The 27,500-nt window shown below is 33.2% G+C and overlaps 4 protein-coding genes across 6 annotated transcripts in view; 2 read left to right on the forward strand and 2 right to left on the reverse strand.

Moving 5' to 3' along the window:
• LOC119574981 (uracil phosphoribosyltransferase homolog) overlaps positions 1 to 7,844 on the reverse strand; it is a 9,382-nt gene extending 1,538 nt beyond the window's left edge. The window contains exons 1-8 of one of the 2 annotated variants that reach the window (XM_037922286.1): positions 7,795 to 7,844; positions 3,084 to 3,239; positions 2,602 to 2,684; positions 1,307 to 1,349; positions 903 to 1,052; positions 529 to 673; positions 270 to 400; positions 1 to 148 (exon numbers count right to left, since the gene is read on the reverse strand). The exon at positions 1 to 148 is cut by the window's left edge and continues 1,538 nt beyond it. In XM_037922286.1, coding sequence (XP_037778214.1) covers positions 74 to 148; positions 270 to 400; positions 529 to 673; positions 903 to 1,052; positions 1,307 to 1,349; positions 2,602 to 2,684; positions 3,084 to 3,197 — 741 coding nt within the window. In that variant the 5' untranslated portion in view covers positions 3,198 to 3,239; positions 7,795 to 7,844 and the 3' untranslated portion in view covers positions 1 to 73. Of the gene's footprint in view, positions 149 to 269; positions 401 to 528; positions 674 to 902; positions 1,053 to 1,306; positions 1,350 to 2,601; positions 2,727 to 3,083; positions 3,240 to 7,794 lie in introns of both variants that reach the window. The other variant, XM_037922285.1, reaches the window with a different exon arrangement.
• Positions 7,845 to 8,582: 738 nt separating this feature from the next.
• On the forward strand, positions 8,583 to 12,194 carry LOC119574980 (SET domain-containing protein 4-like). 2 transcript variants are annotated; one of them, XM_037922282.1, is made up of 3 exons: positions 8,583 to 8,669; positions 8,805 to 8,965; positions 10,617 to 12,194. In XM_037922282.1, the coding sequence occupies exon 3, from the start codon at positions 10,635 to 10,637 to the stop codon at positions 11,991 to 11,993; it is 1,359 nt and encodes a 452-aa protein (XP_037778210.1). In that variant the 5' UTR covers positions 8,583 to 8,669; positions 8,805 to 8,965; positions 10,617 to 10,634; the 3' UTR covers positions 11,994 to 12,194. The 2 variants fall into 2 exon arrangements, with proteins under 2 accessions (XP_037778210.1, XP_037778212.1); XM_037922284.1 differs by lacking the exon at positions 8,805 to 8,965 and having other exon boundaries at positions 8,595 to 8,669.
• Positions 8,583 to 21,426, forward strand: LOC119575496 (ATP-binding cassette sub-family B member 7, mitochondrial-like). The gene is made up of 8 exons (XM_037923152.1): positions 8,583 to 8,762; positions 15,438 to 15,641; positions 15,994 to 16,186; positions 16,434 to 16,702; positions 16,824 to 17,000; positions 17,196 to 17,370; positions 17,514 to 17,702; positions 21,281 to 21,426. The coding sequence occupies exons 1-8, from the start codon at positions 8,595 to 8,597 to the stop codon at positions 21,424 to 21,426; spliced, it is 1,521 nt and encodes a 506-aa protein (XP_037779080.1). The 5' UTR covers positions 8,583 to 8,594.
• Positions 21,427 to 24,783: 3,357 nt separating this feature from the next.
• The window catches only part of LOC119574982, a gene marked incomplete at its 5' end in the record, with an annotated part of 18,781 nt that continues 16,064 nt past the window's right edge, over positions 24,784 to 27,500 (reverse strand). The window contains 1 exon segment of the mRNA XM_037922287.1: positions 24,784 to 27,500. This exon segment is cut by the window's right edge and continues 2,262 nt beyond it.

A 27,500-nucleotide genomic window follows, 5' to 3' on the forward strand; every position in this document is an offset into this window, starting at 1 on the left:
GGTGTCTAGAAAACAAAATATGTATCCTTCCTTTCTACAACACAAATAATTGGTGCTGTGAGATCCTGGTTCTTTAGTCTGTGCCAAAATACTTCTGTCCAAAGTGGTTTGGTGCCACAGGATGCACCTCTGATGTTAAGATATTCATCTGCAATGCAAGAGGAAGAAGGGTTACCAAATAACTTCATATACATACAATGTTCTCTCTCTCCCTCTTTTTTCAATGCATTTTGGATCTGCATAAAAATCAGATGCAACGATATCCTTACCTTTGGGAAAGCACTAGTGATGGTCCTCGCTGCTGCTGGTGTGGAAAAGAGGTTAAGTAAGATGATGTTCTCTTCTTCCACTGCATGCTCTTGAAGAACGTTGACTGCCTTGATGACAGTGTTGCCGGAACCTAGAACACAGTTTCTAATTATAGGGACGGCATTTAAAGGGCACGGGAGAGAAGAAACATCCAGTAATGCAAAGACATTTGTGAATGTCACAGAAGACAGAAAAGGAGAAGGAAAACCCAAAACTTACTCATGATCGGGTACATCAGAAGAACCTTACGCTGACTTATATCTTCTGGGAACTTTGCATATACCACTTTTGCTTCATGAGTATCAAGATCAGATTCCACAAGGATCTTGCCCAGTCTTATGGAACGGCAACATGATCGCAATCCCTGTCATTGGAAGGAATGCTGTTAGTGCTGTCAAGTTGCATTCTACTAAGAAAGTAATATCAATGAAATTCATGAAAGAGAGCAAGTGCAGCACACCAGCAGCAGCATCCTACTCATTACATTTTCTGCAATCAGATTAAATTATGAAATGGCAATGGTAAAGGCAACACAAAGAATTTTCATGGAGAAGATTAAAACTGAATAGAATATTGAATCTAAATCTGCTTACTTGTTCCATAGCCTCTCCCGACCTCACAATAGAGACTCCGCAGTTGCCCTTGACAAACTGCAAGCCCTTATACTGGCATCCTGTTGGTGTTGTGATTGTGCAGTCAGAGTATGGAAGTTGGTTCAAGCCCTCTTCAACCACCAAACGAATCTAGAGAAAAGGATATAGGAAAGGTGAACTAGTATCCTGTGTAGTTATAAAAATAGTATATGCAGTGATAACACATGCTTCTAGGCACACCTATCATAAGAAACAAAATATAATTATCATAAATAAAATTGATAAAGACTCTTGCAATCTATACATGAGTTAGGTCTGTGGTATGAGAAAGGGAGGTGGTGGAAGGACTGGCCAAAAAAGAAGAAGAAGGAAAGAAGAAGAAGAAGATTAAACATACTACTTACTAATCTGTCTGCATAGAATTTGAAGTCGCTTCTTGATGTATTCCTGCAAGAGAAGATATGAAAGCATTAACATAAGTTCTATTTTTACATTCCTACAAGTAAGCACAAGCATAAGAGAAATAAACAATAAAGGAATAAATTAAACCAAAACTTCCAGTCCATCATTTACTTTTCTGAAATAAATTTTCTTGGTATATATATATGTAAGAAGGAAAAAAATCACAAATCTCCAAGTTCATTACTAAAATTGCCATGTTATTGAAGAATATTGCCGTCATTAAGAAAATATTGCTCTATTAAAACAAGGTAATAAAAAAACACCCAATGGTAGAATATAAAAGAAAGAGGGAAGAAGAAATGGAAAAAGGGAAAGAAACAAACATAAAAAGTATTCTTGGGAGTGATTAAAAAAACATGAACAACAAACAAACAAATACTTGAACATTATAATTGCAACGAATAGCAATGGACATTAGCAACACCTGTAACAGTCTTGGAAATATAATCACCAACGATCAAAACGATAATTATATTTGGCGTAAGGACACTAAATTAAACAACAATGACAATAATTCTTAAAAAAAAGCAATAGCAATAGCAATAGCAACAACCCCCACCCCCTTACCCCCCTACGCAAAGTGGATTTTCGCTTGTTCCACGAATTACTAAAACTATCACTAACAGAAGCCCCATATTAAAAACTATGCTATACACACACACAGTAACAATAGTAAATAGTAGTGAAAGCAAGTCAACATAGTAATAATAGTAAAAGTAAGTGAAAGGGAATTATAAGAGCGAGCGAGAGAGTAAGAGCGTGAGAGGAAGGAAAGTTAAGGAATAGAAAGAAAGGAAAGAAAAAGGTAAAAAGAGGAAGGATATGTACGAGAAAGGAAAGAGAAGGGAAAGGAAAAAGAAAAGATTGAGAGGAAAGAGAAATGCATGAAAGAGAAAGAAATACGGAAAGAACGACAACAAAAAGAAAAAAACAACAAAAAAACGTAAGAGAAAGCGATAACAAGAAAGAAAGAACGAAAGAAAGAGAAGAAAAACTAGAACACACCAGGAAAAGCCGCCCACGACCCCGTCTGCCCCCCCCTCTACCCCCACGACCCCGTCCGCCCACCCCCCCCACCCCCACGACCCCCATCCGCCCACCCCCACGACCCCCATCCGCCCACCCCCACGACCCCATCCACCTGCCCCCACCCCCCACGACCCCCATCCACCTGCCCCACCCCCACAGGCGTCGAGGCGGTCGTGGGCGCGAACGAGGCAAGAGCCCTCCTACTCACTTGTCTCGGATGATTGTCTGTAGCTCCTTCACCTGACCGCTGGAGGGGATCAGTCTGAAGAAGGGTCCAAAGCACTCTGTGGGCTGCAGAGGAGCTTCAATATTCAACTCATGTTTTTCGATGCTCTATTTATAAGAAAAAAAAAAGAAAAAAAGAAAAGGAGAGAAAAAAAAAAAGAAAAGAAAAAAAAAAAAAAAAGTTTTGGGAAAGCGAAAATGAGTGGAAAACTTATGACTTGGCAATTATTCTATCTGTATCTCGTCCAAAGCAGATATAGTAGGGTGTGTTCGTCCAGTTTGCTAGACAGCGGATTATTGATATGCTAAAAATAGTCCATTTGGGACCTTAACAATGAACCGGTCCTATCTGGAGCTCTCGTTAAACTAAACGCGCAAAGGAGCAACGAGTTCTAAAAATAAACAACTTCTAAGATATCATCACAACATTAGGTTCGTCAAATAAACATTTCTCCGGACTAATACCTGTGAATTTTGTTGGTCCTGGCAGGTAGATTTATGCTTCTCGCCCTGTGATGGTGCCGATTTCTTCTCAAAAGCAGGGGGCCTTGATGTCACCACCTCGCTCATAGTACCCATAATGGCAGTTGTCAACAGAGTGAAATCGCTGATGTATAAACTCTGCAGGAATTAAAAGAAAAAAACGCGAAATTATGGAGGTTGGCGAGAGGGGGAGAAGGAAAAAATAAAAATATATTGCTATACATCAGAATGCGAAGACACAACAGCCTTTCTCGCACACAAACGCATAATCATGCTCAGTGATCACCAATTGCGGAATAGGATCGAACCGCATGCTGGATAAATGCAACGGCCACGTGATATGAATCAGCCAGACCATCTGCTGAAGCAGCCATAAGCAATCGGTAAAGGAAGTCGTAGGCAAGACCACCGTAGCGCACGAGTCAGCTGACCCGCCTGCGAGTTGGAAGGGCACAGCGGCCTTCTCGCTAGCCATTTCCTGAAACTAAATGGCTAGCACTTGCCTTCACAAAAAATAGAGGATCTAACAGGGGAATACAGAACAAACGCACACACATACACACACACACATGAATTATGTATATTTGTACGTGTATACATGCATGCGTGCATGTGTATATATATGTGTATATATATATATATATATATATATATACATATATATAATTACATATATATATATATAATTACAAATTACATATATATATATATATATATATATATATATATATATATATATATATATATATATAATGTGTTATGTAGTGTTGTAGTGTGTGATTGTGTTGATTGTTGTTAGTGTGTGTGATGTGTTGTGTGTGTGTGTACGCGTACATGTATACGTATGTATATGTATATATATATATAAACCTATACATATATACATAATGTATACATATACATATACATATATACACACATATTTAAATATATGTATATGTATGTATGTATGTATGTATGTATGTATGTATGTATAGATGTCCCTATATATATATATATATATATATATATATATATATATATATATATATATATATATTTGTGTGTGAGCAAAAGGGGAGAGAAGGGTGAAGGAGAAGAGAAAGAGACTGAGGGGGGAAGGAAGGAGAAGAGAGAGAGAGAGAGAGAGAGAGAGAGAGAGAGAGAGAGAGAGAGAGAGAGAGAGAGAGAAGGTGGAGGGAGGGAGGAGGTGACCGTGTTCCCAAGGTCAAAGAAGCGCCTGCAGTCAAACTCCTCTCTCTCTCTCTCTCTCTCTCTCTCTCTCTCTCTCTCTCTCTCTCTCTCTCTCTCTCTCCTCCCTCTCCCTCTCTCTCTCCTCCTCCTCTCTCTCTCTTCCTCCTCCTCTCTCTCTCTTTCCTCCTCCTCTCTCTCTCTTCCTCCTCCTCTCTCTCTCTTCCTCCCCCCTCTCTCTCTCTCCTCCTCCCCTCTCTCTCTCTCTCTCCCCCTCTCTCTCCTTCCTCTCTTCTCCCTCTGCCCCCCCTCTCTCTCTCTTTCTCTCTCTTCTCCCTCTCCCCCCTCTCTCTCTCTTTCTCTCTCTCTCTCCCCCCCCTCTCTCTCTTTCTCTCCCTCCCTCCTCCCCCCCCTCTCTCTCTCTCCTCTCCCCCTCCCCCCCTTTCTCTCTCTCCCTATCCCCATTCTCTCCCTATGCACAAACGCGCGCGCGCGCGCGCACCACACACACACACACACACACACACACACACACACACACACACACACACACACACACACACACACACACACACACACACACACAAACCGCTTCGTCTTCGCCACGAAGTCCTTACGATTATCTCCTAGAGCATCCTCCCCCCCCCCCTTCAGTGTTGACGAGGGGGGCGGGGGTTGAGTGGGGGTTTAAGGGGGGGCGGCGAGGAGGGCATGTAGGTGGCGGATAGGAAGGGCACCCCCACACCTCGCAGGGTCACGGAGTTTGACCTCTGCTCTTTGCTCCAAGACGAGAAAAATCAACGACGCAGGAGGCCGGGGCAGCACCAAGGTACCGGAGTCAACTTGAGCATGAAACTGACACGACTAGTTTTTTTTTTCCCCCATTTTCTTCGAATACGTCTTTACTCTCGCGAGCGATGTGACTTTTGTCTCGTTCCACAAATCTCCGTTTTTACGTGATTAAAAAAAGATGAAGAAGAAAAAAAAATCGTTTCGTCTTCTTTTAGTTTACGTCCGTTTACCCACTTTTACTGTTTGTCATTTGCATATAACATTCTAATATCTAAAAAACCCGATTAGTATGTAAATTAACTACTTGAAATACATATCCAGATGTAGGACGATGTTCCCCGGTAATACATTCAAACTGAGGCAAGATATAGAATTATACAAAGAAAAAAAAAAGGAAAACGTTTGGTACATGGCAATGAAACTGAATAACGGCGCATATATGAGGAAGTAAAAGAGAAAATAGTATAAGATAAAATATAACATATAGTCACTTAAATATTTATTATTTACGAATGAATAATAATGATGATAATAATAATGATATCGATCGCAATAACAATAGTAAATATAAGAATTTACAGAGGATATAAATGCACTAATCAGAACATTAAAAAATACACAATCACACAAAAGAAACAACCCAAGACGAAGAACGAAACGAAGAAAGCGTAACAAGAAAAAAAAAAATGTGTCAAGATGCATTAAAACCGCACGTCCTCAGCTTGAAATCCAATATTAAAGCAGCCATGCCGCTGGACACGCAGTTTCTGTAAATTGATGGTTATGCTGTTACGGCCAATCTTGTCCCCAGTCCACTTGCGTCACAGCTCTGACTGGGGGGTGGGGGGGATGCTGGGGGTAAAGAACCTTTGTCGAGGCTGTAGTGAAGTGACAATGCTAGGCGAGCAAAGCGATCGCTCTAGAAGGGGAGGGGAGGAGGAGGAGGGGAAGGGGAGAGAGGGCAAAGGGGGAGAAGGAGGGAGGGCAAAGGGGGAGGAGGAGGGAGGACAAAGGGGGAGGAGGAGGGGGGGCAAGGGTGAGGAGGTAGGAGGGAGGAGGGGAGATCGAATGGGGGGAGGAGTGAGGAGGTAGGAGGGAGGAGGAGGAGATCGAATGGGGGAAGGTGAGAAGGAGGAGCAAGAGTAGGTCGTGAGGAGGGAGGAGAGGGAGGAGGAGAGGAAGGAGGACGATGGGGGAGAGAAGGTAGGGGGAGAAGGTATGGAAGGGACGGGAGGGGGTACAAGGAGGAGGAAAAGAAAGAAGAAAAAAAAGATGAGGATGAGGAGAAAAGGGAGAAAGACGAAGGAAAAGGAGAAGTGGGAGATAAGGGGGGAAGAAGGGGAAGAAACAGAAGAGGAGGAGGAGAGAAGGAAGGAGTAGGAAGAAGAAGAGGAAAGAAGAGAAGAAAGAAAAAAGAGGAAGAAGTAGAAGGAGGTCAGAGGAAAAGTTACACGGTAATTACTCCGTCTGTATCGTCACTATTATAAAACAAGACCGATTTCGCTTCCGGGATAATGTTTAGTGTTGACAGTAAACAAACGTTTGTTTAGGCAAATAAAATGCAAACGCTAGATCACCATCTGACATTGGCCTTGACGAACTGGTTATACAAAGGCACTGCACTTGCTCAGACTAGTGCAATAACTCGATATGTTAATACGCTGACGGGTGGATTATGAACTTGATGCACAATGCAGCCATCAAAGGCGCTTCTGCAATCATCTGAGACAAAGCCTTTAGCGGCAAGTGCACAGCGCATAATCAATTCGAGCCGGTTTTTTGTTATTTTTTGTTTCAAGAGATAGTTATTGATACAGATATCAAAAACGTGTTTGTAAAGGTATAAATGCCTACGTATGCATCTACACCAATCTCTATTACTATATGAATTTGTTTTATATATCAAATTACATGCATGTCCTACATATAAATAATCTCTATACAGTATATATATATCCTATACGCCTAACTACACATGCACATTTCCTAGTAACCCCAATGTCTTCCAAAAAGGCCTTCCGAAAGGTCACTGCCTCGAAAGCAATCAGATAAAATATGCCCTACAGATGTTCCTCCTCCTGCACCCCCCTCGTGATCTCGGCCCAACAGGCGACACCTCACACACACACACACGCACACCTCCAGTTCTTCACCTGCCACACCTCTCATTACCTACGTGTGAGTGACCTACACGTCGATTACGGATTTGTGATTCAAGTAAGACCCTGCAGGACCTTTAGTAAGGCCAGTCGGCATCTCCTTAACTAGGTCGGCTATTCGAAAAAAAAAGTCATAGATATTGGTAAAACAGAAGGACACGTATTAATGAGAAATTTTGAGGTTCTCACGGTTCGCCATTGTGCCATAAGCTTGCATTTTCAGCAGGTAACTCGCGGTGCAACTACAGACAGGTGCATTGAAGTTAAAATTGTAGAGGATACGACCGCATGGGCGAGATAAGACAGGAAATGTGGAGAGTCTGGCGACTACCAGTACGTCATGGTGTTGTGGCTGCAGCGCGCAGGTCGGGGTGAAAGAGCCACCACCATACACCCAAAAACCCATTTTTAGCCTTATTTCAATGAACCGACGCGAAATAACGCTAAAGGCAACTTCCGCCTGACGTTTGGAAATACAATAGCCACATTCACTTCCACAAATATAAGGGATAGTTTCACTTCTTTTCAATTCACTGATCTGATCCAATTGTCAGACCGTCTCTGACACGTACCCTATGAAAGACACGTGCTGAATGCCGTCTTCGCTGCTCGGTCGCGTGTTTTGGTGCCGACCGCGCGTGCACATACATCCGCGTCGGTAAGTAGATCCACTAACCTCCATTATTTAAGTGGTTGAAAATAATTTTTCATTGATTATTATCGTTCCCAATTGATAAATTTTGTTTCTCCCGGTCTCTGACAAGGCAGCTCACTCGATGTAAAACTGTATTATTTTTCTTTTGAGAAACGTCAGAGTGGCAATTTCCTCGAATACGAGCGGAGTACATAATGACTCACGAAATCTATAAGTGTTTAGTGCTGTTGTGTCACTAACCTCTTATTGTATAGGCGTAGAAATAAAACCAAAGTGTGACTATAGCATCATCTGTACGCTCCTTAAAATACCCGTACGGAAGCACGTGCTATATCACGGCTCTTCCTGAATTCTTGCAGCATTCTACAGACACGTGCTCTATGTAGCCGGTCTATAAATAGTAATGGCCCAAATTTGATAAGTTAACTCAGTCATTTTAACAGATGCATAATCACATTATACAAGCTAATAAAGACTGCAGGTACATACTCCCCCTTATCTTGCCGTCCATTTCTTCATGTCATATGATACCATCTTCGAAACCATAAACTTAAACGCGCAGAAAACATACCATTACCTGTAGATAACACATCGTTATTGCCGTTAAATGTTAAGAATGAGTTACGCAATTAAAATGCAATGAAACTGCATTCAATAATTCGTATTCACCGCGTCTATGACGTCATAAATCACCCAAGTTGTATTCTTCCGCGAACTATGGCTCTCCAGCTGATACTGCAGAGGCACTTCCCCTGTAGAAATATATCTCGATCTCAGGTTTTAGGCGAATGGGTGAGAAATGCCTCGACCACTGGCGTAAAGGGCATCCCTAGATACAATATCCTTGGCAGTGGACATCCTCTGAACACTAATATACAGAATAGGGTGAGTTAATTACCCGGTCACCCTAAGGTGCTCTGGTTTCAGGTGGAAGTGTGCATGAGAACTCGGATTATAATGACCATTTAAGTGTGGTTCTCAGCGTGACGTCAGTGGAAATTGGTCGAGAGGAGTGGAGTGAAAATCTGGAATATCCGTAATGTATTTTCTTTGGATGTTGCCTACGTGACTGTGACGCAATCGATTTGGTATGTTGTCGTGACTTGTAATTTTTTTTTTTCTTTTTCTTTTTCGTCGAGGCTAATTTGTTTTTCTCGAATAATTTTTTTGTCTCAAATTTTGATGCTGTGACATTCTGTGGGGGATAATGTTTTTTTAAGATTTTTAATTTTTTTTTCATTGATGGTTCATTAACTTAAAAAGTGTTCTAATGATTATTATTCATACTTTGCTTAGTGTTAAGTATTGCTTTAACGACACACTAAAACCCAGACCAGTCTTGGATTATTTCAGTTACATCTTCTCCTTCGTCAATCTTAACCAAGGGTTTTTATTTATCAGTGGAATCTCTAAGACCTAATAAACAATTTGGGGGTGAAAATATTTACAGATACTGTGATTTTTGCACATAAACACACGGTCAGTGTTTTATGGAAAACACTGTCCGACTGACTCTCACTGACCAACTTCCAAAGGACCGATTTGTTTGGACATTTATTCACTCATAATCCCCAGTTATTATATTAGTACCATTTCAAAGAGTCTGAAAAGAAAGTATTTAAAAAAGTTTCTTTCCCATTTATATTATATATATATATATATATATATATATATATATATATATATATATATATATATATATATATATTTATATATGTATATATGTATATATTTATAATGTATATATTGATTATATATGTATAATATGTATATATTGTATAATATGTAATATGTATATATGATATATGTATATATATAATAATATATATATATATATACATGTATATATATATAATATATGATATTTATATACATATGTATGAATATGTATATCATATGTATATATATATGTATATAAAATATGTATATAAATATGTATATAATATATATACATGTATAAAAAAAAAAAAAAAAAAAAATAATAAATATATAATTATATATATATATATAATATATATATAATATAATATATATATATATATATATATATACATATATTATATAAATTATATATACACATATATATTATATATATATATATATATATATAATATATATATATATATAATATATAATATAATATATATATTATAATACATATATAATATTACATATATATATATAATATATATATATATATATATATATATATATATATATATATAAATATATATAATATAAATATATATATATATATATATATATATATATAAAATATATATTATTATATATAATATATATATATATATATATATATATATATATATATATATATATATATATATATATATATAATATATATTATTAATATTATATATATATATTATATATATATATATATATATATATATATATGTATATGTATATTATATATATTATATATATATATATATATATATATATATATATATATATATGTATATGTATATGTATATATAATATATATATATCTTTATATGAACTGTATTCATGTTGACAAATGTATAAAAGGTATGAATGAGAATGAATATCTTCACAATACAAGAGATGTATTTGTCCAGTTTCAAGGATATCTGTATTTTTAGAAAAGGGGATATGCTATGTAGGTCAACTAACAGAATATCATAAGAAAAATTAGTAAGACTATAAAAAAAGTTGAACGTTAAATGTAAGACATTAGTAAGATGTAATATATTCCAGATGGTGATATAGGTCAGAATGGAATCTGTGAAAGAACAAAGCATTGTAACTTTGGTGAGCAATGACCCTTGGAAAGACAAGAGAAAGTACGGAAGGACATGTAGACAGAGACGCAGGCAGAAGTCAGGTGAGACAAGGTCGTACACGGTGGACTCAAGCTCGATATTGGTCAGCCTTTGTCAGTGGCTCAAGCAGAAGGGGATGAGAAGGCATTTGGGCTCATGCTTAAAAGTGGCAGTGTTTTCCAGCACTGGACGAGGACTCATGGCAGTGAATGGTGTCAGAGCAGGGGAAGTAGTGGTTAGTATTCCAAGACAAGCATTGATAACTTGTGAGGATGTGATGCATGACGATCATCTTGGGGCTGTTCTCAGAGGCTCAGGAAAGAAGTTGAAGGCTATGGAAGTCTTAACAATATTTCTAGTGTACCACAAACCCTTAGAGGAAACTTCACCTTGGAGACCTTACTTGGAGAGTCTACCAAAAAGTTACACTGTACCTATATATTGTTCTAAAAGTGAGCATGAGCTGTTGCCAACATTTTTGAAAGCCTTTGCAGACCAACAAGAGGAAGATATTAATGCCTGTTATATTAATATCAAAGAGATAATTTCCCAAACTTTAGGGAGAGACACATTATGTATAGATGATGTCAAATGGGCATGGTTCACTGTGAACACAAGAGCAGTGTATCTTAAGAATGAATCTCCTGATCCTGTATTGCTGGATGAGGATAAATATGCATTAGCCCCTTACCTGGATCTCTTGAACCACACTCCTAATGCTCAGGTAACTACAGGACTAAACAAAAAGAACAACTGTTATGAAATTGTAACACAAGTCCCCTATGGGCCCTTTGAACAAGTTTTCATTAATTATGGACCACATGATAATATTAGGTTATATAGAGAATATGGTTTCACTGTTCCAAATAATCCTCATAATAGTGTTCCAGTGACTTTAGATGACATAAAAAAAGTTGTTAAAAGTGTCTGCAGTGACAGTGAAAGAATTAGTGATATGTATAATAAGTGCAAATTATTAAAATGCCATCATCTAGATGAGGGTTTGGTAGTCAGTAATGATGGTCCCTCATGGACACTAGTGGTGGCTACAACCATCTTACTGATGTCTGCTATGGAACTCAACAGATGGCAGGTTGTTTATCATGACTACCAAGGTGTACAGCACCGGAAACTTGTTCTAGAAGTGCTCAATCATGTTATTGAGTGTAAACTGCAAGAACTCCAAGAGTGCCTTGAAGAAATGGATTCTGTTCTGACTTGCACTGAAGCTTTTATGGCTGGCAGAAATCTTGTTAGAGAGTGTTGCATGCTTTTGAGGGAAGTAGCCTTAAGAGAGGGCAAAGCAGTGTGATGATCTGATAATAAAAAAAAGGAAAAAGTACTGTTTACTTTGGGTTTCTATTTCATTATTTATTGATGAATTTAAATTTGATTATTTATGATGATAAAATTTATATAGCAAGATAATACAAACAAAAGATTGTGATTCTGGAATGTACATTTGTCTGTTGCATGCCATATTTGTGGCTGACATGTAGAAATCCTTTGAAAATATCAGATTGTATATTATTATATTATAATTTATATAATTATTATAATAATAATATATATTTTTAATATAATATAAATATAATATAATATATAAAATAATATATTAATTAAAAATAAACAAATAATAATAATGATAAATAATAATATAATATATGATAATGATATGATATATATATTATATATTATTATTATTATTATTATTATTATTATTATTATTATTATTATTATTATTATTATTATTATTATTATTATTATTATTATTATTATTTATTTATTTATTTATTATTATTTTTTATATTAATATTATTATTAATATTAATATTGTTGTTATTGATATTGTTATTGTTACTATTGTTATTATTATTGTTATTATTGTTATTATTATTGTTATTATTGTTATTTTTCATGGTAGGGTCAGGGAGATGATATATCTTTTCTTTCATTCTGTTGCCTGTTTACAGACACGCTAAATTTAGGTGAGAGTTTTCTACGTCAAAGTCTTTTGTATGGTAGGACAAGCTTTATTTTATATGGTTGCTGTGTGAAGTGTATAAAATGAAAGTTTAATTATTATTTCTGGATTTGGAATAAAGTGGATCTGTTATTTATTTGTGATACTTTTGTGTTTCCATGAGTTGTTTGTCTGGTTAATTAATGTTTTTTTTTTTTTTTTTTTGTATCTGCAAAGGATGGATGCAAAGTAAGTATATTCATTACATTTTTCGAATTGTACATGTCTACTTAAATTATGAGTATATTTATATTTGTGATTTTTATTTAAAGTAGCTGGGGCTATAAATTGCAAGTGTAGTTTTGACAGGATATAATGCAACAAGGGCAAGTGGGGCTTACTTAAAAATGTGATAAAAGAGTAATAAAAGAATTTTATTTCTTTATATTTTATAATTTTATTTCTTGGTGGAAGAAAAGCTCAAGTAGTGGACATAAAGAAAGATTTCTTAAAACAAGTCAGTCTTGTGATAGCTGATATATATAATTCTTTAGAATATCATATAGATTTTAAAGAGGAAAGGAAATAGAGACCCAAATAATTAGAGAATCACTCATGGGTCATTGATAAGATTAGTGCTTTGGTGTGTCAAGAAGCTTTATTGAGGCCAGATCTTAATAGGCATTTTTGCCAAGAGAGATTCATGGCGATACAATCATGAAAATGAAGGTAGAACTTTGTTTTTTTATAAAGGAACTTTGTAAAAATGATAGTGCAGTTTTTTTTTGCAATATTTTATCATTTTATTGGCAATAGAAAGTACTAGTGGGAAAAAACTTTGAATTGAATAATCAAAGTAAAGGTTGTCTGGAGAAGGGGGTTAGAGAGGAATAAGAAAGAAAGGATAGTATCCTTGAGAATTAGAATTAATGTTATATGAAGTAGCTTGAAGAAACTCATGAATACATAATTGGATATGTGTAAAAGACAATTAATTGCTTAGGAAAACTTTGGGTTTAGAGAGAAGAGAGGCTGTTGTAGATTTATCTAGTACATGTTGAGAGAGAGTTATCAGAGAGGAAACTAGAGGTACCATTACAGAGATAAAAAGAAAACAAAAAGGATGGGAGCTTACAGTTGAGATACATGGCAGTGTATACCCTCTTAAAAGCTGTATGATAGTTCTGGGAATGATCCAAGGCCTAGTGTTATTGAGAAGAGGAAGGTTATTTATGGGTAAGTTAGGTTGGAGCATATTTAATGAATCAGGTGAGAGAAAGCAGTTTCTCTTACATCATTAGATTAAAAAAAAAAAAAAAAAAAAAAAAAAATTAAGATAATATTGCTTATCTTCACAAAACTGTCATGCTTTCGTAAGTTTTAAAAATATTATCTAACACTTGGTTCTAAGACTATTTTGTTCCTTTTGCTGTTCATCAAAGTTCACCCTGTTCAAATTATTATGCATCCTATGTTGTCTTCATACTTCTCATCTGAATATAGCTAATTATCTTTCTCAGAATGTCCCTTGTAGTTATCATGTGATTATCATTTACATAAGCTAGATATCTTGTGTTTTCCTGGTTTTATTTCCTTAATGGCATGTATAGTGACATGGGTTTCTTTCCTTGTGCATTTGCCCCAGATTTGATTTAAATCCATACATAAACTTATTGCAGGAGAATGGCCACTACTGGATAATTAATCTTCTCTTATTTGTTTCCTTTCTCTCTCTCTCTGTCTCTCTCTCTCTCTTTTCTCTCTCTCTCTCTCTCTCTCTCTCTCTCTCTCTCTCTCTCTCTCTCTCTCTCTCTCTCTCTCTCTCTCTCTCTCTCTCTCTCTCTCTCTCTCGTATTTAGCCATCACTTCTTAGGGGAAATTCTGCTGACTCATGAATTGTACAATTCTTATCTGGGCTAAATTAATTTACTAGTCTTATCAAGCTCGTTGTCGTGTGCGGAATCATAAACCTGAATACCAAAATTACAGGAACAAGTGGGTGGGATTATAAGATTGTTATACACTGACTTGTGACGTGAGAGGGAAGGGAGAAGTACGTAAGCATGTGGGAAACAGAGATAAGGTGATTTTGAAGCAGAGGGCGGCATTTCCTTTCTTGCCTAAAGGGACTGAAAAGAATTTGCCTATAGGGTTTGACAAGTATTTGACTTTGTTTACTTTGCATCCTTTTGTGTTTTACCAGTATTTTAGATGTTTATGGGAAGTGCTTGTTTTATTTATCATTTTTTTTTCACAGGATGATTGTATATTGTATAATGTAGTGACATTAATAATAATAATGGTAGCAAAACTGATAAGGTAATATCAATAGTATGAGAACAGTGACTTCCTTGTATATGCATCCCTTATAACAAGGAGTGTTTTCAGTAAAAAGAAAATGCACTAAACAGAAAAAGAAAAAGAATAATGTGTCTTAATCCCAATAACTCCTCCACTTACCATCATAGTAAGAAATAAGTAACATTGTATGGTAGATATTGTCATTGTCAAATAAGTAAACATGTATTACAACAAGGTCCCCCCACTACTTCTTCCTAGACACTTGAACCTAAACTAAAATTATTGACCTTTTGCACAGGTACATAGATACTAGCAATCTTGTATGTCGGATGGTGATAATGTTTGTGATAATGATGATGGTGTTGACTAATCTTTATGTATGAGGACAAAAATTTTACCTTTGTTTTCCACATTTGTTTTCTAAAAAAAGGAAGCTGATGTGATCAATTGTTACATTGAAATACTGATGAATGATGTCTTTTGTCTCTACAGGTCGCATTAAGTTCCCACTGGGCAGGTGCAACAGGGCCACTCACATCGAAGGTACAAGTATGGAAGACCCACAAGAGACTAGGGGTGCGAAACTGCTTCCACCCAGGGGCCAGTGCACTCTCCCGGGAATATGTGGGAGTCTCAGCGAAGGAGGTCACAGGGAGAGAGATGCTTGGGGCCCTGGCTTCTTACGTCTGGCCGAAAGTATGAGAGAAGAGTAAGGTGTTATGATTTATGGACAGACTTGCATTGATGGATTGATATTGCCTTTGTTAATGGGACTTTAGGTGTCTCAGTCTACCTTTCATGACTTTTCTTTTCTTGTATGTTTTTCCTTTATTTTCTTTCCTTTGAGCTTCATACTATATGTTGTCTCACTCTTGTTATTTCTTTCATATTCTTCATTCTCTTTTACATTCATAGCAGTTAAAACCATATGTTATTAAAAAGAAGAAGAAAACAGAAACCTCATATTCATAATTATTGTGCAAATACAAAAAAAAAAGAAAAAAAAAATTATTTGCCAAAGATTTAATCCTGTTCATCCTCTCAACAGGGCAATATGGCAGTTAAGGGGAGGGTGCTGACAGCACTCAGCCTGCTTATCAGTGCTAAGCTCCTAAATGTACAAGTCCCATTCATCTTTAAGGATGGTATAAACTACCTAAATGAACACACTGGCAACCTGTTGACAGTAGCTGAACCTGCCTCTGCTGTTGCTGCTACAGCTGTATCGCTGATGATAGGATGTGAGATTTCTTTTCTTTATAATCCGAGATATTTATGATGTGTTCTCTGTTTTAGAAGAGTGAATGATAGGAAGACCTTTTTACCTTATGTTATTTATCGGAATTCAGAATGTCAGGGTTCGCAGTCTAGAATTCCTTAGGGTGAAATATCTGTCTATCAGAATACCTAATTGTTTTTAAGTATGAAAATCAGCATTATTTGCAAAATGTTAAACAGGAAGTAATTGATAATGCAGTACCTCAACAGATGGAATTGCTCGCACTGGAGCAGCTGGGTTTAATGAACTACGCAATGCAGTGTTTGCCAAGGTGGCACAGAACTCAATCCGAAAGATTGCTGGCAACGTCTTCCTTCACCTTCACAGCCTTGACTTGAATTTCCACCTGAATCGGCAAACGGGAGCACTCTCCAAAGCCATTGATCGGGGGAGCCGGGGAATAAATTTTGTCATGTCAGCACTTGTTTTCAATATTGTGCCCACAATATTTGAAGTTAGCTTGGTGGCAGGGATATTGGTAAGTGAAGAATAGGTGTGTTTTATGTTCAGATAATGAATGATTGATGTTGAAAGAAAGATGATAACGCTAAAGCAAACAAAGTTGTTCTGATAAAAATATTTGTAAATTTTGTCAACAGGCATACAAATGCGGTTGGGAATTTGCAGGTGTAACTGTGGCCTCAATTATGGCATATGCAGCTTTCACTCTGGGTATAACACAGTGGCGTACCAAGTTTAGGGTGGATATGAACAAGGCTGAAAATGCGGCAGGAAACCGAGCCATTGATTCACTCATCAACTATGAAACTGTGAAGGTTTGTGTAATCTGGCAAGCTTATTTCTGTAGCAGAATATAGACAATGCAAGATATGGCTGTCAAGTTCTTATTCACTTGTACTTATTTCATGTGTGTAACTGGATAGTGACTCTCCAACATAGAAAAGGTGTATGATGTTTGGTTAACAATGAATTTATGACTGTTATTACCTTTTTTTCTTTTCTTTTTACAGTATTTCAATAATGAAGAGCATGAAGCCAAGGAATATGACAAATATTTGAAAAAATATGAAGGGGCATCTCTGAAGACGGCAACCTCACTGGCCTTGCTCAACTGGGGACAGAATGCAATATTCAGTGTTGCTTTATCAACTATGATGGTTCTAGCAACAAAAGAAATTCTTAATGGTAAGGTTTGTTGCTACCTGTTGGTTTGGTTTCTTTTATCTTGTCTTATCTTTCTCGTTCTGTTTTTTTTTTTTGTTTTTTTTTTTTTTAATTCTCCCATGATATAAGCACACTGTTAAAATAACTTTTTCACACTTGTGTAGGTAATTTGACTGTGGGTGATCTAGTGATGGTCAATGGATTGTTATTCCAACTATCCCTGCCGCTCAACTTCTTGGGGTCTGTTTACCGTGAGGTTCGTCAAGCACTTATTGACATGCAAACAATGTTCACGTTGATGAAACAGCCAACTACTATAAAGGTACTGTTCCCTTCTTTGGTATCTCTGTTTGGTTGACACACGCGCACGCACACGCACACGCACACGCACACGCACACGCACACGCACACGCACACGCACACGCACACCAGCACATATATAAGAACGTATATAGCACAGTAATCACGTAACAAAAACAATCAACAAACAATCAACAATAAACACAAAACATACATAAAACACAACACAAAATAGATATATAATAATAATATAATATATAATACCTATATATATATATACATACTATATATATGATACATACATATATATATATACATCATATATATAATACATAAAATATATAATATATACATACATATATAATAATAATACATATATATATATATACAATACATACTAATATATAATATACAATATAATATATAATATACATACATACTAATATTATAATATAATATATATATATATACATATATATAATAATACATATATTATATACTAATAAATATATAATAAATATATATATTATATATATATATATCTATATATATACTATATAATATTATATAATAATATATATATAATATATATAAATATATAATATATATATATATATATAAATATATATATTTATAATATATATATATATATATATATCATATATATATATATATAATATATATATAATATGATATAATAATATATATATATATATATATATATATATATATATATGATATATATATATACATATATCATAACATATATATATATATATATATATATATATAATAATATATATAATATAATATATATATATATATAATTATATATATATATATATATATATACTATATTATATAATAATATAATAAATAATATATATATAACTATTATATAATATATAATACATATACATAACATATCATAATATAACTAATAATATATAATACAATATATAAATCATCATATATCATAATATATATATAATTCATATATATATACATATAATATATATATCATAATATCTATATATATAATATATAACATAACAACATATATACTATATAACAATATAACATAAATATACTATATCAATATAAAATAAATATACAATATAATATAAACAAATATCATATAATACATATATATACATATAAATACAATATACATATCATAAAAACAATACTATCAACACATAATAACACAATATACATACACAATACAATATATCAACAACAATATAAACACACACATAATACTACACATAACAATACACATCATATACTATACACAATCAATCAATATAATATAACATACTATCACATAATACAAATAACTCATACACTATACATAATCAAAAACAAACACACAACAATCACACTAACACAATACAACATACATAATATACACAACAATCAACATACATAATAATATACACAACAATAACTACAAACATAATATACATACACTAAAATATAAATCACATAATAACACTACATCATACACAACATCACACACATCAACACAACACACAAACACCTAAACATACACAACAATCAATAACAAACACATCACACACACTATCATACAAACACATACCCACATCACACAAACATTCACAATCAACACAAAACACAACAACTATCATAACAATCACACACACACAATTAACATACACATATAAATACACATCAAATAACATAATATACATACACAACAAACAACACACATCATCATACCCAATACACAACTACACCCTATACATCACCATACAAACAAATACACACACAATACAACAATCCAACACAACACACAACCCATACATCACACAAAACATTACACACCAATACTACAATCAATACACATAACATATAAAACAACTACACACTATAACACACTATACAAATACAATACACTAACAACACAATTCAAACACATCACATACACACACTACATCATCAACATAACACAACAACTTAAATACAAACAAATATCACAATACATACAATACAAAACATACTACTACCTACAACAACATCAAATATCACATATATAAAAACTAATACATATAATTACTAACATACACCAAACTACATTACAATATAAATTATAATACCATATTATTATATTAACATATAAATATCTACATATACATACTAATATTATCATCATACAATCCAGAAAATATGCATAACATAATACAGATTAAATTATCATAAATATCTAATATACAATAATAATACATAACTACACTAAATATTATCATATTCACAAACAATACTATACTAATTACACACAGAACTATCTACTTAAACACTAATGCACTACAATCATACAGCAAAAATCATCAGCACATAATACTAAAATTAGCATTACACAAAATAGAACAATAAACCATAAATCACATAAACAACACATTCACTCAAATTATTAAGCAACACACATCACTTCAACACTACTAACACACACACTACACAATACACATAACACAACAACTTACACATATTATAACACACCTAAACAAACATACCACATCACAAACTAAACATACTACAAATCATCACACATACACAAACAACACTACACAACACATACACATCAACCAATCACAACAATCATCACAAACAAATAACAACAAATAAAACACTACTAAAATCCAACATACACTAAAATACAACAATTTGCATCAAAACAATATAAAACACATCAATACCACAAAACACACACACAATCACTACACAAATCAACAAAAACATAACACACACAAACAAATCACATACGATAAATCATACATTATATCAATAACACAATGAAACACAATTGACAATAGCATATATCACATACTACAATCACTATGCACATAATTAATAACTAATCAATCACAACAACACATACACACACACAACAACATTACACAACGATCAATGCACACAATACTACACACAAACACAACCTTGACACAACAACGAACACACACTGAACAACAACACTACTATTTTCACATTCACATATATACTAATCTAATTTGACAGCTAACACAAAAATCTATATTTCACTTACACTTATTTTATTTATATACACTTTACTACATACAACTCTGACCATCACAAGTGGACACAACCACACAGCACATCTAAGCAATCACATCTGAGCACACACATCACACACACATCTAGCACACTAAAACATCACTTGCTAAGACTACACAAAGCTACTTATTTGCATACAAGCTTACTATCTATCATCTATCAACACAACTTGACAACACAATAAACTTAAAATTCATTTACAATAAGCACTGAGGAGCATAACAAACTACCAAACTATCACCTACAAAATTCACATCAATTCTTATCACTATTTCTAAATCTTAGACCTACAATATGAAGATCTACCCACACAACACATAGTCGACTAACATAACACTTTAACTCATACAAACACAATTCACAATTCTGAATGTCTACAATTTAAATGACATTACAATTTCTAATAAACAATGATATAGCATAACAGATATACACTAGCAAACACTTTTAAAAATAACGATAACATTTTTACAGTTTTTTAGTATAGAGAAGTAAATTCTTATAAAATCTTTCATACTTACACTATCTTAATATACAGAATCACATACTACTTGTCGCTTTTACAAAGCATCTGTTACAGACTACCATGACACAAGCACACTCCTACAGAATGTCACAATCACAGCAACAGAGAACTCAACTGCTATACACCACATACCAACTACAGCCATGGAACAACATTGATTTTATGTATAAAATTATTTAATCTTTAGGTTTTTTAAATAAATTAATAAACATTTATCATTATCACTTGTTTATATTAATTCTAACTAATTTTTACACACACAACTTAGTTGTTGCATCTAACAAACTCACAACTCATCTCTCAAGTTACTCCTTATAGAATTAACAGATGAATGAGCAATGAAAATTCACAAACTGATGCCTAACATCGAAGAACCATTTCATTAGTTTACAACTTTACAATCATAAAAATGAACATTATTATTCATCAAATTACTATAAACACATTTGTTGTAGAACAATTTTGTTTTTATTTCAGGTAATTTATGATCATCTTTAATTTTTTTTGAGGAACTGGCATGAAAAGGAAATATTATTTCAGTAAACATAGACAACTGGAACTTTGTTTTACATAAGTTTCACTTGTCTTAAATGCTTGGAATCAAACATATAAAATGTATGTTTGAGTTAATTTAATTATATTTTAGATTGATTATACTTTGACTTTTTTGGAATTTTGGTGATTACGAAAGAATTTGCTAATTATAAATAGTTAAATATCTATAGAGTTTGAATTATTTTTTTAAATTATTTAATATTAATTTAATTTTAATATTTTTTTGTTTTAATTTTAAAGTCATCTTTTACTTTTATCATAATTAGCAAACTTATGACGAATGAAATGGATATTGGATATTTGATTTAACATGTAATTTTATGACAAATTATTGATTATGAATTATTATATTGTAATTGTATATAATTTGTTTTTTTTTTTTAACTTTGATCATTTGATATAGAATTTTTTTAAAATTCAGGTAAGTATTAAATGAGACACAAACTTTATTAATAATTTTTAAAAAAAAAATTAGAGTTATTAAATTAAATCAAAAATATGATTATTTTGTTTTAAGGCATTTCTTTACAATTTTTTTTTTAAAATGACTCGGCAAAAGACTATGTGTATCCATCATATGCTGCTTGTTAGCCTCGGCGGGTACAAGCTCTGCAAGTTTAAATTAATTAAATATAAAAATTGATACTTATTTTTTTTTAATTTTTTTCGCTTATTTTCTTGGTTAATACTTTAATTATTATATCGTTTATTTATATGCATTATTAAAACTGGCTAAACTTTAGTACAATATGAGACATTGAATACCTCATTTTTTGATTTAATATAGAAAAAATTAATTATATTTAATAATAATATAATTATAGATAATTAAATACTTAATAATTTTTTTTCATTTAAGAAAGTGCGCAGAAATTAATATTGTCAGTCATTAAATCTTAGGCGTGGTTCATTCTAGTTTACCTTGTGTGAAAATGTAAATTAAAGTTATTTAAGTGAATACTAGAACTTTTGAAAATAGATAAGAGAGATTTTTCATATATTAGTTAAATTAATTTTATTCCTAATTGTTAGCCATTAAAAGCTTCGGATTAAATTAGATTAATAATTGCTAAACTTTTTCCTGCGCACTGCGGCAGTGCATAGGGGCGGGAGTCCGCTGCTTAAGCTGAACGCCTGCTCACGCGCTCTGGCGTGCTGCCGCGTGTACAGCTGAAGGCTAAACCAGGTACCGTGTGCTTAACATTTATGTGAGATATGTATATGAACTTAATCCATGTAGTATGTAAAGTGAGTTTTTATGTTGCTTATTTGGGGTCCAGGTGGAGGCACTGAAAATATAGGTCTTGTTCAAACCACATCATTTAAATGGTAGCAGATCAATTACTCAGTCAAGTTAAAATACTGAATAGCATTTTCTGATGATTTTGTGTATGTGAACAGCTCCCAACTTTTCGGTTTTGTTTGAACAAAGCGGTTGAGGGGATTGCTTGGACCGGGCCGTAATGTAAGCCACATGGAGACTTATTTGGAACTTGCCATGCACTCTTGAGGATTAAATGTAAATAATTTACAGTATTCAATTAATTTTGGCCGAGAAATATAATGTATATAAATAATAATTATTAGAACTGCTTAATATGAATATAAATTGACTTGGGAGATATTTCTAAGACTTTACTTTGGGGCAAATGTAAATAAAAAGTAAATAAAGAAACTGTACAAAATATGTAATATAACAACTTTTCCAGAGTTTTGTTTTTCATGATCCTTTTACTTTGAGATGATTTTGATAGGGGGAAAAAAAAATTGTCCTTTAGTATTTGATAAGAAAACCATATAATATGTAAATAGTGAATGTGATGGTCTGCAATAGAAGACCATCAGTATGGAAAATGAAGAATTTTGCAGGTAGGAGAACCTACATCATTCCAGAGGCACTAATGCTGGCAATAACTTTAAATAATCGGTCAGTCATCATTCTAATTTTCTTAGATGAATTCATATGTAAACTGGGGCATGTTTGAATAAGGCATTGTTCCTGCCATGTACATCTTGACTAATTGTAAAATTCATACTTAAAAAAATCTTAGCGCAGTGGGTCTCATTTCTAGTTTTACCCCATTTAAAGCCTACCAGGTCTGAATTACTTACATTATTAAAGTTTGCTAAACTTTTTCTTAAATAAGTTGATTATATAAGGCAAGTTTTTTATCCCTTCACTTTAATAAATACTGTTAAGGACTTTAAATGTGATTACAAATTTCACAAATTTCCTGAAATTTAATAACCAAAATGTTCTTAACCTCATCAGGGTAATTAACCATGTTTGAGAACCACTACCTCCATGTATGGGGTTATTACTAAATTTAGGAAAATTTTGCTCTATTTCACAAAGGAAATTTTGAATAGAATAATGGACAGTGTGTACACAATTTGTAATAAGTTAATATATTTTAAGAATAAAGTATAAAGGTATTTTTATTGACTGCTTATCTTCAGAAATACTTCTTCAGAAGTTTCACAAAATTTTATTGTATACATTACTCATAGGCAATAAGTGTTGATTCAAACAATGATAAAGCAATATTCCAATAGATTGTTTAATGTATTATGTATGCTGCCATTCATTAGAGAATCAATCAGTTTTATTACACTGTTTCTTTTATTAAAGCTGCAGTATCAAAGTATCAAGATGTAAACCTCTTCATAATCAAGATGGTAGAAAAAAGTGGGCAAGCAATAATGAAAAAATTGAGTGCTGTGGCATGCAAGCCTATCTTAATTTTGCAGTTCCATATATATTTTTTTATTATTATTAATACTATAATAAAAAAAAGAAAACTCACCTTCTTACACATAGAAAATGCTCACATTCTGTATAGTGTTACTTTTTCATTTTAGTAGTTATTTTTCTAAACTTTTGCTATTGATTACAAATCATTCAGGTGCATACTTTAGAACATTAATTCCCTTATAGGTATAATAATAAAAAGAGAAAAAAATGCTCCAACCACTCTTTAATCCAAGCTGCTTATCACAGTTGACAAATCAGTACCAAGCTGTAAGTAAGCTATCTGGAAAATGTAAAGACTGCATATGCAGGACTAAACTATATGTCTGAGGCATAACAGAATTAACCTAAGCTAAATAAAAATAAATGAGGAGCAATAATTCTTTGTTTTATAGATGTTCTGGGTAATTACGTAAATAGGGGAAAAAAAATAAAAGTAACGAAAATGTATACATTTTGCAATATCAATTCCTCAAATTAAAATACATCTGGGGCATAGAGTGGCAAGGGAATCTCAATTGAGGAATTAATATTGGGAACCAATTTTACCAGTTTGGTAAAAGTTCCTGAACTGTTGACTTCAGACTACTCTCTTTCCAGTAACACATCGGTAACAGTGATCAATAATGCTTATAATAATCATAAATAACATTAAAAATGAATAAACAAACACTGTTATCATGATGACAAACAATGATGAAAATAACAAATAAAACATTTATTAATGATCATCATTAATGACTAATCACAATTATGATTACTAACAACAAAATAACAAAACAAAAACAAACTATAATGGATGATAATATGGGTGATGATAATAAAAGGATCTTAATCATCTTATTCATCATCATCATAAAAATAAAATAACAATATTAATAAAAAAAACACTAACACAGTATTGTTTATGATAATGATACTCGTGAAGACCATGAACATAATGCTAATGAACATAGTAATAATAAGAGAGATCAGGTTTATGACATTATTGGAATGATACTACTTAATGATATTCATGGAACAAATGAACATAAAATCAATAATCTCAACAGCACAAACAGATATTACACAACTGCTATCTGAGTAAAACTCAAACTGAGTAGTCTTATCAACTGTACCATTAAAGCTGCCCTGCATAAACCACATCCACACAGCAGAGGAACAAGTACCATCAGAGAATATAATGAGAATTAAAACTGTTCTTATTTTTAAGATTACAAATGAATGCAAGATATTAGTAAACCTTTGTGAGATTTTGATCGTAAACCAACATTCAAAATTAAATTTTGTTTATTTACACAGAGTAAGAACATCACACTGGATATACAGCAATAATGTAAAATAATACATTCACCATCAAGACTGATAATTTACAATAATCATAATTCTGAATAAATCATATGTATTATATACTTCTGGCAGTTTGGCAATAAATACCATAGCAGGTATGGAAGATGTACAGCAGGCATTCCATCTCTACATATGGCACTTTGATGTTTCCTTTATGCAAAAGGTAGCAAGAAATTTTGCATTGTAGCTCTGGAGGATTACCAAATATGTATAGTTCTTAGCTGCATATTAAGGGAAAATCATATGCAAGTATTAGAATGTCAATATAAGGCTTTGGGGGTGATAATCTTAAACCCTCTTGCAACTAGGCTCTGCCTCACATCTGTAAAGAAGACAAAGAAGAGAGAAAGAGAGGGAGAGAAAAAAAACACAGATATAGGAAAAAAATGAATGAAATCTTTTATCACTCAAAAACATCCAGAAAATCACTTCACTTTAAGAAGACACCAAGGCAGAATCATGTGCCCACAGTCTACAAGTCTGCTTCTCAGAGAAGTATTTCATTTCATAGTGCTAAGCTTCACAATACATCAGATTTTACAGTTAATGTTCACTTGTTTCTAAAAGAAGTTAAAACACCTGCAAGCATCAGGTAACTGCCAAGTACTCTGTCACAAACAGAGATTGTCATGAGAGGTGAAAAGTTCAGTGTTGATGCAAGTCAGGTTTCTTCTACATTTCTACAGTTGAAAAATTACAAAACAAAATTAAAATGGGTATAACTGTTCTCATATCTTATTTTTATTTTAATTTATTTTTTTGGGTTGAGGTATTTACATCTTGAGCTCAGACTCTTACTCACAGCTTGAGCTTTTTGTATCTTGTATCTTGTTTGTTCAGCACGATCATGCTTAATATGTCAACTGTTCAAGACGTGACATTTGTTTGAACTCTGGCTAAATTCTTAAAAATTATATCTGAAGTTCTTTATTCCCCACATTATATAACAGCAGACAGGTTTACCTTCAGCACTGACCAGTGTCCCAGGGCATAAAAATTGTATAAAAAGACATTGTGCTACATAGGTGTTGGGTCAAGGTACTTCGAAGGTCATCAGGTGCTGAAGATACTGCAGCAAAATTGCCTAAATTCTCATTACCACTCCCTGACATGGAATAGAAATATAATAAAACAAGAAAATATGGTTGTCTACACCTATCTGTAGCTTTTGTCAGAATACAAATAAATATTCCATATGAAGTTCTGCTTTCTTCTATATCTCAAACACCTTTAACATTTAATATCTTAAATAACCCTATTTAATTCACAGCTTTATATCAGTAGTATACACTCTTTGTGACAAGTGGAATAATAAGGAAGCTAACACTTTCAACATGATCAGACTTTTCTTACACACTATCATCTACAAGAAACAGAGAAAGAGTAATAATAATAGTAAAAAAAAATAATAATAAAAAAAGAAATTATAATATATAAATATTATTATTAATGCTACAACGGTGCAAGACAAAATAAACGGAAACAGCACTAAATCTCTGCAGTATCTGTGACATTTCCTTTGGAAAGAAAAATCTGATCATGCTAGGTGTATGGAAGTGAGCCCAATAAAGAACG

This window comes from Penaeus monodon, chromosome 7 (genome assembly GCF_015228065.2).
Source record: "Penaeus monodon isolate SGIC_2016 chromosome 7, NSTDA_Pmon_1, whole genome shotgun sequence".
Lineage (NCBI taxonomy): Eukaryota > Metazoa > Arthropoda > Malacostraca > Decapoda > Penaeidae > Penaeus > Penaeus monodon.

What these genes read in the sequence shown, in the direction of transcription:
- LOC119575496 (XM_037923152.1), top strand. Translation starts at nt 8,595, where the DNA reads ATGGCTCTCCAGCTGATACTGCAGAGGCACTTCCCCTGTAGAAATATA. An exon ending in GCTTGGTGGCAGGGATATTG is followed by an intron (nt 16,703 to 16,823) that starts GTAAGTGAAGAA and finishes TTTTGTCAACAG; the next exon opens with GCATACAAATGCGGTTGGGA. An exon ending in AACAAAAGAAATTCTTAATG is followed by an intron (nt 17,371 to 17,513) that starts GTAAGGTTTGTT and finishes ACACTTGTGTAG; the next exon opens with GTAATTTGACTGTGGGTGAT.
- LOC119574980 (XM_037922282.1), top strand. Translation starts at nt 10,635, where the DNA reads ATGGAATCTGTGAAAGAACAAAGCATTGTAACTTTGGTGAGCAATGAC.